Below are 16247 nucleotides of genomic sequence, written 5' to 3'. Positions count from 1 at the left end.
GGGTGGGAGCCACTCGTTCCCTCAAGTCTGGCATACTTCACCTCGAGTTACGTATAAATAGCATTGGCTGGTATTGCTAAGGAATGCAATGTGTGTTCTCTGGGATTTCCATGTGGAATGTCATGTATTTCCTTCGAGTCTTCTCTCCAGAATGAAAAGGAAGTTAATCAGGAGGATGGGGAGGTCGTTCCTCTTGGAGATGCAGGCAGGGAAACAGAGTTTTTTAGATTTAAGCCATTTCCTTGCTTCATCTTTGCTTAGAATCTACAGTCTGGCAAGAGTTGAAGCCGGATAAAAACTTCTTTAAACAAAAAGCTGTTATTCTTTGCACACGGGAGCACAATAGCTCACATAGGGGTATTTTTAGTGCTGTAAACAGTCCACTCTCAAGGCCAGGTAACCATCATGGTACTTTGGGTAAGTCTTTTTTTTTTTTTTTGACATTTCCCTTCCTTGGTGACCAGCACTGTCTCTTTTCAGCTTTGTCCTCACTTTGGATTTCAGAGGAAAGAATCGCTGTCATCAAAGGCTGCACCTCTGGGTTTGTAACACTGGGACAGAACGATGGGAGGGCAGCAGCCCTGGGAATAAAACAGTGACCCTGTAAACTCAGAGAAACGTTTAAAGGATGGCTGTTCTCTCCCGTATGATTTATGTTGTGTTACTCAGGCAGTGTGGAATCTTGGACTGTTGTACCACCTTCCATACAATCACAGAAATAAAAGTCCATTCCCTGGGCCAAATGTTCAGTCAGCAGACTGGCACAGGGTTTCTAGCTGGCTTACTTGCATTGAAGCCCTCAGACACAAGGGAGAAACATCAAGGTGCTCAGCTCAGCAGTCCTCTTTCCAGTTCATTTGGTAGTAGGTCTAAATTATAGAGCATCCCTTGAGGAAATGCCAGGAATTTGATGGGAAACGTAACGGACAGTTTTGTTTGCTGGACTAATATTGGTTGTTTTGGAAATAGCTTATAGTTGTGTTTTTCTTAAAGGGAAGAAGGGGACTAATTTGCCAAGAAACACTTTGGTCATTGTTCCGATTAAATGTGTGTATAGAGATAAATGAGACTTTGCTGCTGGATGCAGTGCCGCTCGTTAGTGCTGTTGTTTCAGCCTCTGTCTCACGCTTAGGGGGAGATGGGTCCAAAGGAGAAGTAACATTTTGCATGAAGATTGTCAAAGTCTCAGTTTCCTCAGATCTAAGCAAAGCTACGGAAGCCATAAAATGGTGGTCTCAGGGGTGAATTTATTGTTGTATCATATAGTTTGTTGCAGAGCCGTGACCTTCGGAAGGATCGTAAAGTTTTATTTTATGATCCTGCTGGTAAAGAGACGTATATAATTTACTGTATGAGATCTTACAGGCTTGGCTAACAAGAAGTTTGACCCAGAGTTCAAAGAAATTATGGCTCCCATTGTTTTATGGCTGCTGCAAAATGTGTGATTAGCTGTCCTACAGCTGTGTCTCAATGTCTGCTGCATGAGGTGTTGCACAAAGATGCTTTCACATAAAAAGGCAGCACCAGGCGAAGCTGTGTGGCCATTTAAAAGACAAATAGCAGAAATTGTAGGCTCAGTTATGGGTGAAATGTGGGTGAAACGACTTCAGAATCCTCGTTGCATTTAGTGCTGACGCTGTTTTACTGTGCAAGGTTGAGGCACGGAGCAATTAAGCAGCTTGCCCAAGGTTATGGAAGATATATGGCAGAACCATGGAACAGGCCAAAATCCCTACTTGTTGCTTCCCCGTGAGAATTCCCTCCACCTTTGGGTGCACCCACACCAGAATATTTGCAGCTGATCCGGTTTCAAATGCATTTTTGGCATTTCTAAGATCCCAGACAGCACTTCAGTGATTTTTATCTATCCCTATGTGTCCCGGGGCCTTTCAGATCTGCCAATGCAGATTTCACAGCGCTGCTATTTATTTTTATTACTCTTACAATTGATTTTTTCTTTTTTTTTTTCTCTGAATGATTTGAGGCAGCCAACAGGGTGTATTTTTAATTTTCTTTGCAAAGCTTTTTGCTTTTCACCAAGAGCTGTGTATCTCACTGTCTTCAGCAGCTTCATGCACTGATACTCCTATGTAATAATGTATTATTCTGTAACAGCAGAGGCCTGGATTCTCAGAAGCAGCCAGCCAGGGGGCTCGCTGGCAAACAATACACAAATGGGTCAGAAAAAAATCTCGGTGTGTTCTGGGAGGTGGCCTTGACAAACATTGCACACATTTCTTTATTGGATCGTTCTGTGCTGCCACGTCTTCCGAGAGATGCCAGATTTCCAGCCACTGGGGGAAAATAGTTCTATTTCATGGACACGATGGCTTTATCGTTGTAGTTCTATGGTGTCTTTACTCCCAGAGTGATTTTGAGCATTGATTCAGTGCTATCAAGGGGGAATGGTTTTTAACTAAGACAGGGGAGGTTTAGGTTAGATATTAGGAGGAAGTTTTTCACACAGAGGGTGTGAAGCACTGGAACAGGTTGCCCAAGGAGGCTGTGGATGCCCCATCCCTGGAGGCATTCAAGGCCAGGCTGGATGTGGCTCTGGGCAGCCTGGTCTGGTGGTGCACATAGCAGGGGGGTTGAAACTGGATGATCATTGTGGTCCTTTTCAACCCAGGCCATTCTGTGATTCTATCCTTTTAACCCTTTGAAGACCTCAGGCTCTAGGAGATTCTGGCATTGCTTTAATCCTGAGGCCTTGTTTTTGCCAGGCTGGAGGCTCAGGGCAGCATCTCCTCGAAGCACTTGGGGTGACTTCTCCACTTGTGTACTGTAAATAAACCACCACGTGTGTCCTGGCATTCCCAACAGCCCCTACTGCATCACAGCCACTGAGGAGGGGCCGTGCACAGCAGTTCAAGTTTGTGCTTTGGGTTCCTCTTTGTAAACATACAGAGGTGCTGTTTTCTCTATAGCCCCACGTTTGAACTTGCTGAACCCAAATAACAACGCAGATGGAATCTGAGGGCTTATACAATGGCTTAAAAACACTTCCAAAAGCTATTGGCATTAATAATTGTTTATGGTGATTTTAGGCAGCATAGGGTTCAAGTATTTAACAAATTTCATGTTTGTTAATGAACTCAAAGGGTGTTTTGCCTTGCAGGAGTACATTGCCTCTTTGGAGCACATGTACTGTTTTTAGCACTGATTGAGATCTGGTGCCATCTGTAACAGTGCTGGTATGGAAAATGGAAGAAAGTTTGTGCTCAGTCCTTTGAGACAGAACATTATGAAGTGCTCATTTCCCAGATCATTAGAAACTCCAAATAGCCATCTGGCCAAAACCAGAGATGCATATGCCTGCATCCACAGCTTAACAGCATTCAGCTGAGGGTGGCCACTCTGTAGCATTTGGGACTGGGAGTTGGAGTTCTTCCTTTGCCATGGGTCTTGGAAATGTCTCTTTGCACTTTGGTCTTTTTACAGTTAATCTGCAATTCAAAACTGACTGCCTTTTAAGAGGTGTCTATCTGACGTTCATTGCTCTTTTAGCCAGGGTTATAATGTGGTTCCTATGCCACCAAACAGTCTAAAATGCTGTGAAACCACAAGATCACATCATTTCCATGCATTGATGCTGTGATTATTTTCACTGTTCAAAAAGTGCCATATTTCAGTCTCCCATCTGTCTGGCCTCAGCATTAGTCAGGGTGAAATCACTGGGCCTGAAGTCTGAGCTTGAGGGGCTCATTAGGAAAGAGCGTAGGATGCCCCGTCCTCGGAAGCATTCAAGGTCAGGTTTGACAGGGCTCCGAGCACCTGATGGAGCTGTGGGTGTCCCTGTGCATTGCTGGGGAGTTGGACCAGATGGCCTTTAAAGGTCCCTTCCAACTTGAACAATTCTATGATGATTCTACAAGTCTGCAGAGCTTGACCTAAAAGATGATGAGAACATCCTTTCACATGCCACCTGAGTAAGTTAACACCAAAGGGGGTTGGAAGGCCTTTATGCTGCTGGCTTCATTATGTTTATCATGTGCCTCTCACCTGTAGCTTGCAGGAGATCTATCCTTAAGTGATGGCCTCGAATTGTACCCGGGGAGGTTCAGGTTGGATATTAGGAAAAAATTATTCTCTAGAAGAGTGGTTGAGCATTGGAAGAAGCTGCCCAGGGAGGTGGTAGAGTTGCTGTTCCTGGAGGTGTTCAAGAAGCATGGAGATGTGGCACTGAGGGATGTGGTCAGTGGGGACGGGTTGGAGTTGGACTTGGGGATCTCAGTGATCTTTTTGAACCTCTGTGATTTGGTGTCATCTGCCCCAGATGCAGAATTCTGTTATTCCTTTTTTTTTTGGCTGGTGATGTACAGCCAAACAGGGGACCTGAGGGACTCCTTCCTCATCGCTCCTGCTCGTGATCTCAGTTTTCCCATCTGTACAATAACATTTATACACCTCAATTTACACATGCATCATAGATCTGTGCTCCAGTATTTTTAGCTCTACAACTATAAACAAATATAGAAATGCACTACAATAACTTACACTTTCTAGGAGAGGCCGAAACTTAATATGACAGCAATGACTTCCTTCTCCTAATAGAATTTTTAGTTCATTATCTCGACTACGCAGCGCACGCCCATATCCTCAAGGGGTGTCAGTGGAGCAGGAGTGGGGGGAAAGCATCTGTTTTTATTCTGGCTTCTGTTCTGACCAGCGAACGTAATGGCACATGACCGCTGAGCCGACAGTAATCCAGTTACAAAAGTCTTCAGAGTTACTGCACCGACCGAATTAAACTTGATTACATCCAATTATCCTGAAAAGCCAGACAACAGCTCGTAGCTTGGGGTGAAGTAACTTCTTGTGGGGAGGCCTTGCGGGGTGTCAGGAGGATAATTGCTCGTTTGCTCTACTGCAGAGCACCATCTGCTCTTGAAGTGATGCCTAAGGATGGGAGCGTGCACCAGGCAGGGGAGCTGGGCAAGATTTCTCCCTGCTAGTTTTATGATGATTTGTTTTATGGTTGCTTGCTCTGGGCCCAGCTGTGGTCAGAGCCCTAAGAGCATCAAATAGTGTCTGTTCCATACAGAGCTGATGTAGCTGGATCCAGGCAGTGTTTGCATAAGGAGCTCTGATCCATCCCAGAGGAAGGACCAAGCATGAAGAGCATCAGTAGGATTTTGTCTCATTCAACTTGCAGCAAAATTAGATCGAGTCTGGTGCAGAAAGCAGGACTGGGCTTTACATTGAATTTTACTTCCCAAATAAAAAACCCATGTAATAAGCTTTGAATGAAAGGCCTGGAAGCATCCCCTGGCTGCATCCAGATTCGGACTCAGCATCTCAGTGCTGCCTGGCTGCTGCCTCCCCTCCTGATGAGATGGGCTGGGTTTGGCCAGGCCCCCAGCAGAGAGGGGACCATGCAGGATCACAGCATCGCAGTATGAGCAATGGGCTGAGGCTGGAGGAACCTCAGGCTCCCAGCTCTGCCTTAGGAGGAACACCCAGAGCAGGGTGTTCACTACACCACATCCAGGACTTCTGCAGCTCCTCCAGGAGCAGCCCCCAGCCCCTCTCTGGATCCCAGTTTAATCTCTTGTTTTCCCTTTGCTGCATTCTGAACACTGCTGACCTGTGAATCATCTCCTTCCCTTTTTTGCGTCTCCAATGCTCCCATCTTTGCCAGAACACTGCAGTGAAGGTGCTCCAAGCTGTCTCATTATCTGATCGAAGCATCCTGTGCTATATTCCCCCTCTCTTGGAAAGCTGCTGTCTATCACCAGAGGACAGAGCTGTCTCGTGGCTTGCCTCCGATTGCTGGCTGTTCTGGGGGGGTTGCTGTGCTCTTTTATGCAGGTTGGAAAGCTTGAAAAGGCTCTGCTTGAAAGCACTGATTTTTATTATTTTTTTTTCCCCCTAACCTTGAAAATTTTGGATGAAATAAAGCCGCTTCCATCCAGCTCTGCAGCAGGAACTGTTCGGGGAAGATAAAGTCAGGTCGCATTGTGGACTTGCATCTCAAGAGGCCGAGCAGCAGCTCAGAATCAAAAAGCAGGCGTGCGCCAGCGTGCAGCACAGCAGATCTGTGATGCCTGTTCCCTGCGGCGTGTGGAGGTTATTAACCAGCTTATAGGGCATTTCTGAGGGGTTGGTGCCTGGCTGGGGTGAGTAGCCCAAAGCATTCAGCATTGGGAATGCCCTATGCATCCATCCTTCACCAACAGCCGGTGCGGAGAGGGGAAACTGAGTCAGAGAATCGTAGGGCTGTGGAATCGTTTGAGTTGGAAGGGGACTTTAAAGGTCACCTGGTCCAGCTCCCCTGCAATAAGCAGGGACGCCCATGGCTCCATCGGGTGCTCGCAGCTTGCAGCCTTCCCTTCTGCCGGTAGATGGCACGGCTCGGTTACACACATTTGGGGCCGTGTTTCAGTCTCGGCCACGAACAGGGAAGCACGGTGAATTTCAGGATTGAAACCACCGAGGTTTCTGCAGTAGGAAGAGTCGCTCTCTCCAGTGCATCCCAACCCAAGTTCAGCCTGGCTTGCAGGAACAGCTCAAAACTTAGGGACGTGGTTCTGTAGGTACGGTGGCATTGGATGGATGGTTGGATGAGATGATCTTAGAAGTGTTTTCCAACCTTAATAATTCTATCAAATCGCGAATCCTGTTACGAGCTGCCAGATCAGAGCCACGCTGATGGTCTTTAACTCCTCAATGCGTTGTATCTGTACTCCTGGCCCTGTGCTGTGGTGCTGCATGCACTGCATCGCATGCAGCCTGGCCACCCAATGCTTGGGTTTACTTGCTGTTCCCACCCTGAGCACAGCACGTTCACACAATGTCTGTTTTGAGCATTTTTATGCTCAAAGCTTCTCTCTCACGTTCTTGCTGGCAGCGTGCTTGCAAGCACCCAAAATCTCATTTCCCATCCAAAAGTGCCAGAGATCTGAGTGCCGTGCTGGAGGCTCCGCGAACAGGCAGCGCTGAAGATGTCAAAAAATAATTCAGCGTCGCATTTTGGAGACTGCTGAGCCATACAACCGTGTCAGTCACTGGGATCTGCAATAGGGGATGAAGAGGGAAAGGGCAGCGCGTGGTAATGAACCAGAGGCCGTGGAATAATTTATTGCAATCCACGCGATGATAATTACGGAGCTTTTCTTTAAACATCTCTGTCCCAGATGGAGTGTTTCAGCTCTGCGTGGGGAAAGTTGTTAACATAAAAATGCAGGCGGGGTTCTCCGTAACTGGTTTTAAAACTGACACCACTTTGCTGTCTGTGTCAGTAGGAGCAAATTCCTGACCAATGAATCATTGACATCCAGCGTGGAAAATGGCTTTGCGTGGTACCTGCGTGGTAATCGTGGCTTTCTTGCTCTCCAGTCACTCTTTGTAAACCCTCTGGCAGGTTGGCAGACTGGGGAAGATCTCTCCAGCCACCAGGATGCTGTTGTCCCCTTGAATGTGCCAGGTGCCTCTGGGTCATGCACTCACACATAGGGCAGTCGGGTGAGAAGTGCCTTCCCTGTCCTCCCTTGCTCCATTAGCCATCCCTGCTGGGGATGCACCAGTGATGTGCCCATAGCTGGCACCTCTGCAATGCTTGAATAGGACCAAGCCCTTCTTTTTGTAGCCTTTTGCAGAAAAACAAACCACCAAAAAAAGAAGCTTTGGAAATAATCCATTCCTAACAAATTCTATCCATGTTCCTTGAGGGGTTATTCCCCTCCTTTGTGTGTTGGCAGAGATTATAAACACCATACGGCTTCACTTCTGTCCCTGTTTCAAACAGAGGTGCTGTAGCTGCTTCCCAGAGGCACTGAGCTGCAAGCCCAGCCTGCAGGTGCTGCAAAATCCACATTCCATCAGCAATACAGCTTACACCCCTAAGCATTGCAGCCCTAAGCATTGCAGCCCTACATCTTGCAGTCCTAAGCATCACAGTCCTGCACCTTGCAGCCCTACTGCTTGCATCCTTAAGCATTGCAGCCCTACACCTTGCAGCATTAAGCATTGCAGCCGTACAGCTTGCATCCCTAAGCACCTTGCAGCCCTAAGCAATGCACCCTATGCCTTGCAGCCTTAAGCATTGCAGCCCTGCAGCTTGCAGCCATAAGCACCGCAGCCTGACACCTTGCAGCCTTAAGCATCGCAGCCTTAAGCATTGCAACCCTACGTGTTACATGCAGCACCCAACCAATGCAGAGTTGTTATTGCACCAGACAGCACAGCCACACAAAGAGAAACTGTCCCTGCCCATGAAGAAAGAGGACAGGGAAATGGAGGCAGGGAGTGAATGTGCCCAAGCAGGTTTGGGGCAGAGCTGTCACACAGCCTTGGAAATCTGTCCCCAGCAAGCAAGCCTGAGTTGTATTTTCCTAAAGAAATACCAACAACAGCGTGAGCGTGCTGTGCTAGGAGGGCTCTGGAAAACTTTGATCAAGGATTTGGGGTCTAAGGATGGAGCAAAGGGAGGGTTGGAGCCTAATGCTGCTCTTGGGGAGGAGGCTGACGTTACTGCTGCCTGAGCCGGGGAGGGGATCAGACTGTAAATGCACAGCGTTCCCAGATCTGGGAGATGATAGCTAATCTCAGCCAGGCCATAATACCCTGTAACACGAAACCCAGCTCGTCTGCAGGAGACTCCAATCCCCTTTTCAGTGGGTACTGCTCCATTATTTGAAAATCGATAATAAAATATGAAGCTTTTATCGATTCCCCTCAATTATTTCTCTTTCCCCTCCTCCAGGAGGGTTTTGCTCTTGCCATGCCGTTGGCTTTTGTTGTTCTTTTCTTCCCCAGCCTCTTTGTTTTCCCTCTGGCACCTTCGTTGCACACATTGCATTGGTGGGGTGCAAAGGACCTTTGCCACAGGGGGAGGGGAAGGGGCATGGGGCAAGCTCTTTGAGAACAGTGATGGGGAGATTTGGTTGGACGCTAGGAGGAAATTCTTTGCTATGAGGGCTGCGGGTGCCCCTGTCCCAAGGTTAGATAGGGCTTTGGGCACCTGCTCTATGGGAGATGTCCCTGCCCATGGAAGGGTTGGGCTGGGTGGGCTTCGGGGTCCCAAATCGCTGTGATTCCGTGACTCTGTGATTCTGTGATTTAGGATTAAACCAGAGAGGCTGGCGCTCACCCACCGCACTATGGATCAAGTCCTATAGAAACGGGCTGGGTCCACACCCTGGGTACGAGGCAATACCAGCTTGGGGAGGGGGGGGGGGAAGGTATAAAGGAGGGTGGGCAAAGCACTGCGTGGCCCGTGCTCCCCACGCCGGGAGCGGGCGTGTTTTGTATCTTTAAAGCGGGCAGGAGGCGTGGTGAGCCGGGGCCGGGGCTGGTTTCCTGCTTCCCCGCTCAGAGCCGCCGCTGGAAGCGGGCGAGCGGCGGGGGGGAGGCGGTGCTCAGCCGCCCCCCAACCCCCCCCGGTCCCTCCCTGCCTCTCTCCCTCCCTCCTTCCCTCCTTCCCTCCTTCCCTCCTTCCCCTGCTCCGGCCCTGCCCGCTCCCTCCCGGCTCCCTCCTCCCCGGGCCGGCGCTGCGGGCGCTGAGCGCCCCGTGAGACAGCGCTCGGTTCTCGGTTCTCCTCTGCCGGTTCCATCAAAATGAGCGGAGGAGGAGAGGTTGTGTGTTCGGGCTGGCTCCGAAAGTCGCCGCCGGAGAAGAAGTTGAGGCGATACGTGAGTGAAGATACGGGGATGGAGATACGGGGTTGGGGGTATGGGGGGTAAGGATGAGGATCGGGACGGGGATGGGGATGGGGATGGGAGCTCCGCACCCAACAGCCGCTGCACCTGCTGCCCGCTGTTGGCTCCGTGCCCCCCGCCCGCTCCCATCGGAGCCACCCGGGGCTGCGGGGGACAGCGCTGGGCGCCCGGTCCTTCCACTGGCTGCTGGTTTGCACAGCCGGCTCGGCACAGCAGTGCTTGAGGGGTACCTTTGTCCCTAAGGGTAAAGGTAAAGCATCTCCGCTTCTCTCCTCGAGCCCCATAACGGTCGTTCCTCCCCCCCCCCCCCCCCCCCCCCCCCCCTCCCCGCCCGCGATTCTTCTGAATCCCGCAATGTTCCGACGCTTTGAAGATCGCCCCGGTAGCGCTCGGATCGCCCTTTGTGCCATTAGCGGCCGAGATCAAAACATTTTGAGGAAGTTGTAAAAGAGGGTCCAAATGCCGCCTCTGTCACATTCCCCGCTGTTCGTTGAAAGAAATAACTGTTCTTCAAGCTCTGCTCTGCCTGATGGGCTCCGTGCAGGGCTGGAGGAGCTGCCACCCTATGACTCGGCACATCCCTCGCCCCGATGCCAGCATCAGCTCATGAGGATGTGCCTGGTTGGGTACTCTCTTTCCTGGGGACATTCACCCTCCACCCATGGATGCTCTCCCTCCCTTCATGAGGATCTCCACCCATGGATGCTCTCTCTTCCTGGGGATCTCCATCCTTCGGTCTCATCTCTATCCCATGCATGTGTTTTTTTGGATCCACCTGCCTGGTGTTGTGTGATGGAGGCATTGCTATGTACCCTTCAAAGGGAGGTGGCTCGTTAGTCCTATTTTACAAGCTAAAGTAAGGTTGGAGATGTATCCCATTTGTGATTTGGGGTTACCAGCCTCACCCAGAGCAGAGGCAGCCTGACATCAGTGGTTCTGTCAGCCCACCCCAATAGCAGCCCTATCAGTGGTGCTGTGTCTCCTTGCATTGGACCCTTTGCAATCCTTTCCCTTGAATGCCTGTGCCCCTTTGAGGTGTAGGGATGGAGCCGGGAAGGAATCCAACCACAAATGTACTGAGACAGAGGTGCAGATGGCTGTTTGTGTGGGAAATGTCCAAACCCCTAATCCATGCAGGCATTTCTGGGAGACGGACGGGATGACTTTGTGCACGCTGAACTGTGGAGGATGCTTTTAGCTTAATGGAGCAAAGCACCTTCCTCCCTCAGAAATCAACTAATTGCCTATCCTGAGTCACCGGTGGCCTTAACTCATCGAACATCATTAGCTCCCCGGCGTCCTCCCCGTGAAAGGGCGCTCACACCGCCGCCTGAATATCCAGCCTGTGCTCCGGCATTCCAGCATAAATCTGCTCAACGCCACGCACGAGGGCGTGACGCGCTAATTACCGACGTGCATAAGGAGTGCTTTTCATCCAGATACACCCCAAAGTGCTCTTTGCAAGCCACCCATGTTTCCAAAACATCCTTATCCCCCCTCCCCCCCCCCCCCCTTCTCCCCAGAGGAAGCGCGGTCGCGGCGGGATGCGCCCATCCATCCCACGCAGCCGTGCGGGGCAGGAAGCGGCGCTGGGCAGATGGAGCTCGGGGGGATTGCTGGGCATCGACTTCCCCTCCAGTCACTCCAGTTGCCGTGGCTTCCTGCCTTGTGGGTTGGGTCTGGGGATGTTTGTCACCCATTCTGCTCCATCCCTTTGGCAGCCCTTTGGCAGTGGGGTTGAAGCCTGGTTGATCTTTCAGGTCCTTTCCAAGCCAAGCCGTTCTGTCATTCTACAACCCCTATGCTTTTTACTATAATAGTATAAATATCATCCAATAGTGGTTGGATGCGTTGATCAAATGGTTCTCTCCAATAGTGGTTGTGATTGTGAAGCTGATAGCACTGCTCCCATGCAACCTACAACAAAAACACACGCTCGGACTTTGATTTTCCACGCACAAAAAGCCCCCACGGTGGCTTTTGTATAGATTCCCAAGGAAGGATTCGCCGCTTTTCTTGGTTTATATTCTGCTTTGCGACCTCAAAGGAGGAATCTCAAGCTGCAGGATGCTGCTAATTGGGTTTGAAGTTCCTGCTCTGCCTGTATTGACACAGGGAAGATGATGGATTTATTTTCTTTTTGACAAGAGCTTTTCAGCAGTGCGTGTCTGCCCATGGGCGTGTTGCTGAAACTGCCCTTGGAAGGGCTGTGCTGTGTAAGCCTGGCTTTGTTTTGGTTTTACTTTTCAAGGAGAGCTTTGGCAAGAGGGGAGGATGCTCAGTTTTCTTTATGTTATCCATCCAGAGTCTGCGGGGCAGGGAGCTCTTCTCTGATCCTCATGGCATTCATCTGGAGTTACAGTCTCGCTTTAGTGGACTGTGTGTGGGAAATACTGGGGTCAGGAGTTTCTCTTCCATGGTGTGATGCTCACCAGATCAAACAGTGACTGCTTCAAGGTTGAAATAAACTGTGCCTTTCTTGCTTTGTAACTGGGGCATGTGTGGTCTCGGGGCCTCGGTCTGTTGGGCTCTGGTCTTGGATGAGCCTCATAGATACGGTACTGGAGGAAAACCAGGCAAACACTTGAAGATCAAAAGCATTGGAGGCACCAAAGTACCAATACCTCAGCTCTGCTTGGGATGCCAAGGTCCAGCACTGGTTGGCTTGAGTATTTTTCAAGGCAAACACTTTAATACCTTCTCCCCTTGTGACTTTCACGCGTGGAGAGATCTTATTATGCGCAGCCACAAAGCACAGAGCCATCCTTTAGCTCTGGCTCTTCCTTAAAGCACCCATGCAATAAATTAACGAATAAATAAATATGTGTAAGTGTATATATATGTGTGTGTGTGTGTGTGTGTGTGTGTATATGTATATATATATGTATATATATACATACCAAATCCAGTCCCTAACCAAACCCCTTGGCTTTCGTTGTGTAATCAATTATCTCCCAGCCCCATGTGAGTTTGGGGACTCAGTTCTCTTTATGCAGAGCCAGGTTTGAGGTGGACTCCCATAGAAAGGCAATGCAGAAATTAACTGCTGTCATCGTTGAGGAGCTCAGAGCTTCCTGTCGTTAAGTCAGCATGTGCATTTATGTACCATGAAGGCAGTGTGTTTTCTGTCTGGCTGAGATGTGCAGCTACAATTCTGCTGCAAACAAAACCTTTTTTCCTTGCACTGGTTTTACAGTCCTTTAATGCTTTTCTTGTTCTCCCCCTGTTTTAAACACTGAGGGGAGTGTTTTGCTTGGTGAGGCAGTGGACATCTTCACATCAAACAGGAGCAGTTTGTTCAAGGTCATGGAATCATAGGATCGTGTGAATTGTAAGAGGCCTTTAAAGGCCGTGTGGTCCAGCTCTCCTGCAATGAACAGGGACACCCACAGCTCCATCAGGTGCTCAGAGCCCATCCAGCCTGACCTTAGGTGTTTCCAGGGATGGGTCACAACCACCAATTTGTGCATCCTGTGCCAGTGCCTCACCGACCTTATTGTAAAAAACTTTTCCTTATATCCAGCCATCTGAAGGTCATCTGAAGGCTTGCTATGTCTTCTGTGCGGTGGGAAGAGCTTAAGGGATGCTGTGGGTTGAGCTGCTGAAATCCTGCAGCCCTATTTCTCGAGTATCTCCTGCTGAAGGGCTTCTTTTGCTTCTTTTGGGCCCTGAAGTGGATCCTCAATATCCCGCCTGAAGCTGCACAGCAAGGACATCCTCATTAAAAAAGAACAAAGGATGTGGACAAAGGAAGCAGGTGTAGGGTGAAGACATAGGCCAACCTGTGCAAAGAAGTGCTAGGCTGCCCAAATGATTGGGGTACCAATATTTCACCTCGGTTGGCAAGCTGCTAATCTGGGGGGATGGGAGAAGAAAGACATCCTTTTATGTCTGCAGTGAAAGTCTAAGAGATGGCTGTTAAGCAAACTGTGTTCCTCCTTTTCTTCCCAGTGGGTAGCTGCTGTGTTTGTCTGTGCCTTACTCAGGATGCTCCCCTCTGCTGAAAATAGAAAGCAGTTGCAGACACTCCTGAGAAAAGCACCAAAAAATGAGCAAAAACCTAGAAAGCGTGTAAAGGCTAAAGGAAATGAAGTTGTTTAGTCTGGGGATGAGAGGAGAAATAACAGTCCTTGAGCATGTCAAAGGTAGCTGCAGAGGGGAAGGGAGTAAACTGTTGTCTGAAGCCAGCAATGAGAGGCCAAGAAGTGCTGAGCTCGAGCTGCAGCAAGGGAAATAGTGTTAGGAAAAAAATTCCTAAGCTCTGCCTGTGAGGAGTGGAACAGATGGTTTGGGATGAGCTCGGAGTCTCCGTCGGAAGATTCAAAGAGCAGGTTGTCCAAGCAGTGCCTCAGGAGCGCCTGTTGTGAGGCAGTGGAATAAATCTGACAAATTCTTCAAGTCCTTTCCAGTACTGGTTTGGGTGAGTTTAGGGATTTTGAGCCTGAATTCAGGAAGGACAATAAAGAGGCTTTACGTGGGCATACATGGGCATACATGGGATCAGATGGGTGTGAGGAAGGAGGGTGGTGGGCATGGAACGGGCTGCCCAGAGCAGCGGGCGAGGGCCTGAGCTGCTGGAGCTCGAGGAGCATTGGGACACCTCTCTCAGACATCAGGTTTGGATTTGGGCAGTGCTGTGTGGAGCCATGGGTTGAACCTGTTGACCCCTGTGGGTCCCTTCCAACTCAGGATACGGTATGATTCTGTGATTCCAGCTGTCCAGCTGCCTTGCTGCACCCTGCTCCTCCCATGTAATCTACAACCTTGATTCAAAAGCACCATCAGAAGGTTTGGCTATTGTCGTCTGCCCCGTGATTCAGAGGAGGGATGAGCACTTACTCTTCCAGAGAAGGGTTTGCAGGTCAGAGGGTGCGTTCCCCTTGCCAGGGCAGCACCACCTCTCTTGTGCAACACTGCACAAGGATCATGCTCCCTCTCTCTTGTTTCTCTGCTGCATCATTACTGATGAGTCAAAACACACAGCCTCTTTCCTGCAACCTTCTCTTGGACCTCTTTCCTTGGGAACAGGTCTGCAGCACTTTCCTGGGGTCGCTGTGATGGTGGTGATACTCTTCATGGTGATCATCTGGATGATTGGACTGGGTGACTTAGAGGTCTTTTCCAGCCTCCGTGATTCTGTGATTTTTGACCTAAAACTTCCATCTACTAGAAGGGTTGTTCAGGGGATGGTGGAACCAAACTCTTCTTGGTTGTGACAAATGGCAAAGCAAGGAACAGCAACAACAAACTGCCTCTTCCCTAATGAGGTCATCGTGCAGAGGGTGAAGCTCCCACAGAATCTGTAGGGTCTCTGTCTTTGGAGAATTTTAGGGCTTGGTTGGAGAAAATCCCAGCTGTCTTGATGTAGTCCCACCTCACAGAGCTGGACCAGAAAACTCCAGAAGTGCCTGCATGCCAACATTTCCCATATATCTCTGGCACAAAGCAGCATGGAGACACCGAACTAGGAAGCAGTGTAACTGCTTTAGCGCAGCTCCCAATGCCATTGGATAGCCCTTCTTATTTTTATTTTATTTAGTTAGTTATCTATTAGCAATGTGGCCACTAAGATGATCAGAGGGCTGGAGAACCTATTCTATGAGGAAAGATTGAGGGAACTGGGCTTGTTTAGCTTGGAGACGAGAAGGCTGTGGGGACACTTCATTGTGGCCTTCCAGTACTTGAAAGGAGCTTATAAACAGGAGGGGGAATGGCTTTTTATGAAGGTAGAAAGTGATAGGACAAGGAGAAATGGTTTGAAACTGAAACAGGGGAGGTTTAGGTTAGATATTAGGAGGAAGTTTTTCACACAGAGGGTGGCGAAGCACTGGAACTGTTTGCCCAAGGAGGCTGTGGATGCCCCATCCCTGGAGGCATTCAAGGCCAGGCTGGATGTGGCTCTGGGCAGCCCAGTCTGGTGATGGGCGACCCTGCACATAGCAGGGGGTTGGAACTCGGTGATCCTTGTGGTCCTTTTCAACCCAGTCCATTCTATGATTCTATGATATGTGCTATGCTAAGGCAGCTCCTCTGTTACTGGGTTTGATCAAGGTGAGCCCAAAGTCATGCCCAAGAGGGTAAGGTATTTCTGTTGTGAACGTCATGCTTTGTGCTAAGACAGTTTGGCTGACATCTCTCCTTTGGGGCTGCGTTGTGACTTCAGAACTGACTAGCGGTCCTGGCCAAGCCCACAGTAGATGTGAGAGATCAGTGGACTTAAGGACTTAAGGACCACAAATAATACTTGAGGAAAGTGTTTTGGGAAGCTTGCTTCATTTCCCTTTGGAAGAGAGCAAAAGTGATACTCAAACCCTTCTTTCTCTTTTTCTTTTGGAGTATGCTAGATGCAAGAGATGATGTAATAGTGTTTACCAGACCAAAGCACATAATTTATAGTAGTGACTCAAAGGCAGAGCAAATATTATTTATTTGGATTACAGTAGCAGCTGAGGAAACCAGAATTTGGACTCAAAACACTTGGTGTTGGCCTTGAGCCAGCAGTGTGCTCTTGTGGCCAAAAAGGCCAACGTTATGCTGGGGTACATGAAAAGAGCATGGCCAGCAGGTTGAAGGAGGTGATCCCCCCC

The 16247-nt window shown here is 49.4% G+C and overlaps 1 protein-coding gene across 1 annotated transcript in view; it reads left to right on the top strand.

Annotated features, from left to right (window-relative positions):
- Positions 1 to 9558: 9558 nt before the first annotated feature.
- Positions 9559 to 16247, top strand: part of GAB2 (GRB2 associated binding protein 2) — a gene marked incomplete at both ends in the record, with an annotated part of 86161 nt that continues 79472 nt past the window's right edge. The window contains one exon of the mRNA XM_079549404.1: positions 9559 to 9633. Within this exon, the coding sequence (XP_079405530.1) occupies positions 9559 to 9633 (75 nt within the window). The remainder of the gene's footprint in view (positions 9634 to 16247) is intronic.

Source organism: Tetrao urogallus, assembly GCF_951394365.1.
Source record: "Tetrao urogallus genome assembly, chromosome: 1".
NCBI classification, from domain to species: domain Eukaryota; kingdom Metazoa; phylum Chordata; class Aves; order Galliformes; family Phasianidae; genus Tetrao; species Tetrao urogallus.
The sequence above is the reverse complement of the archived record's forward strand: the minus strand, read 5'-3'. Positions and strand labels throughout refer to the sequence as shown.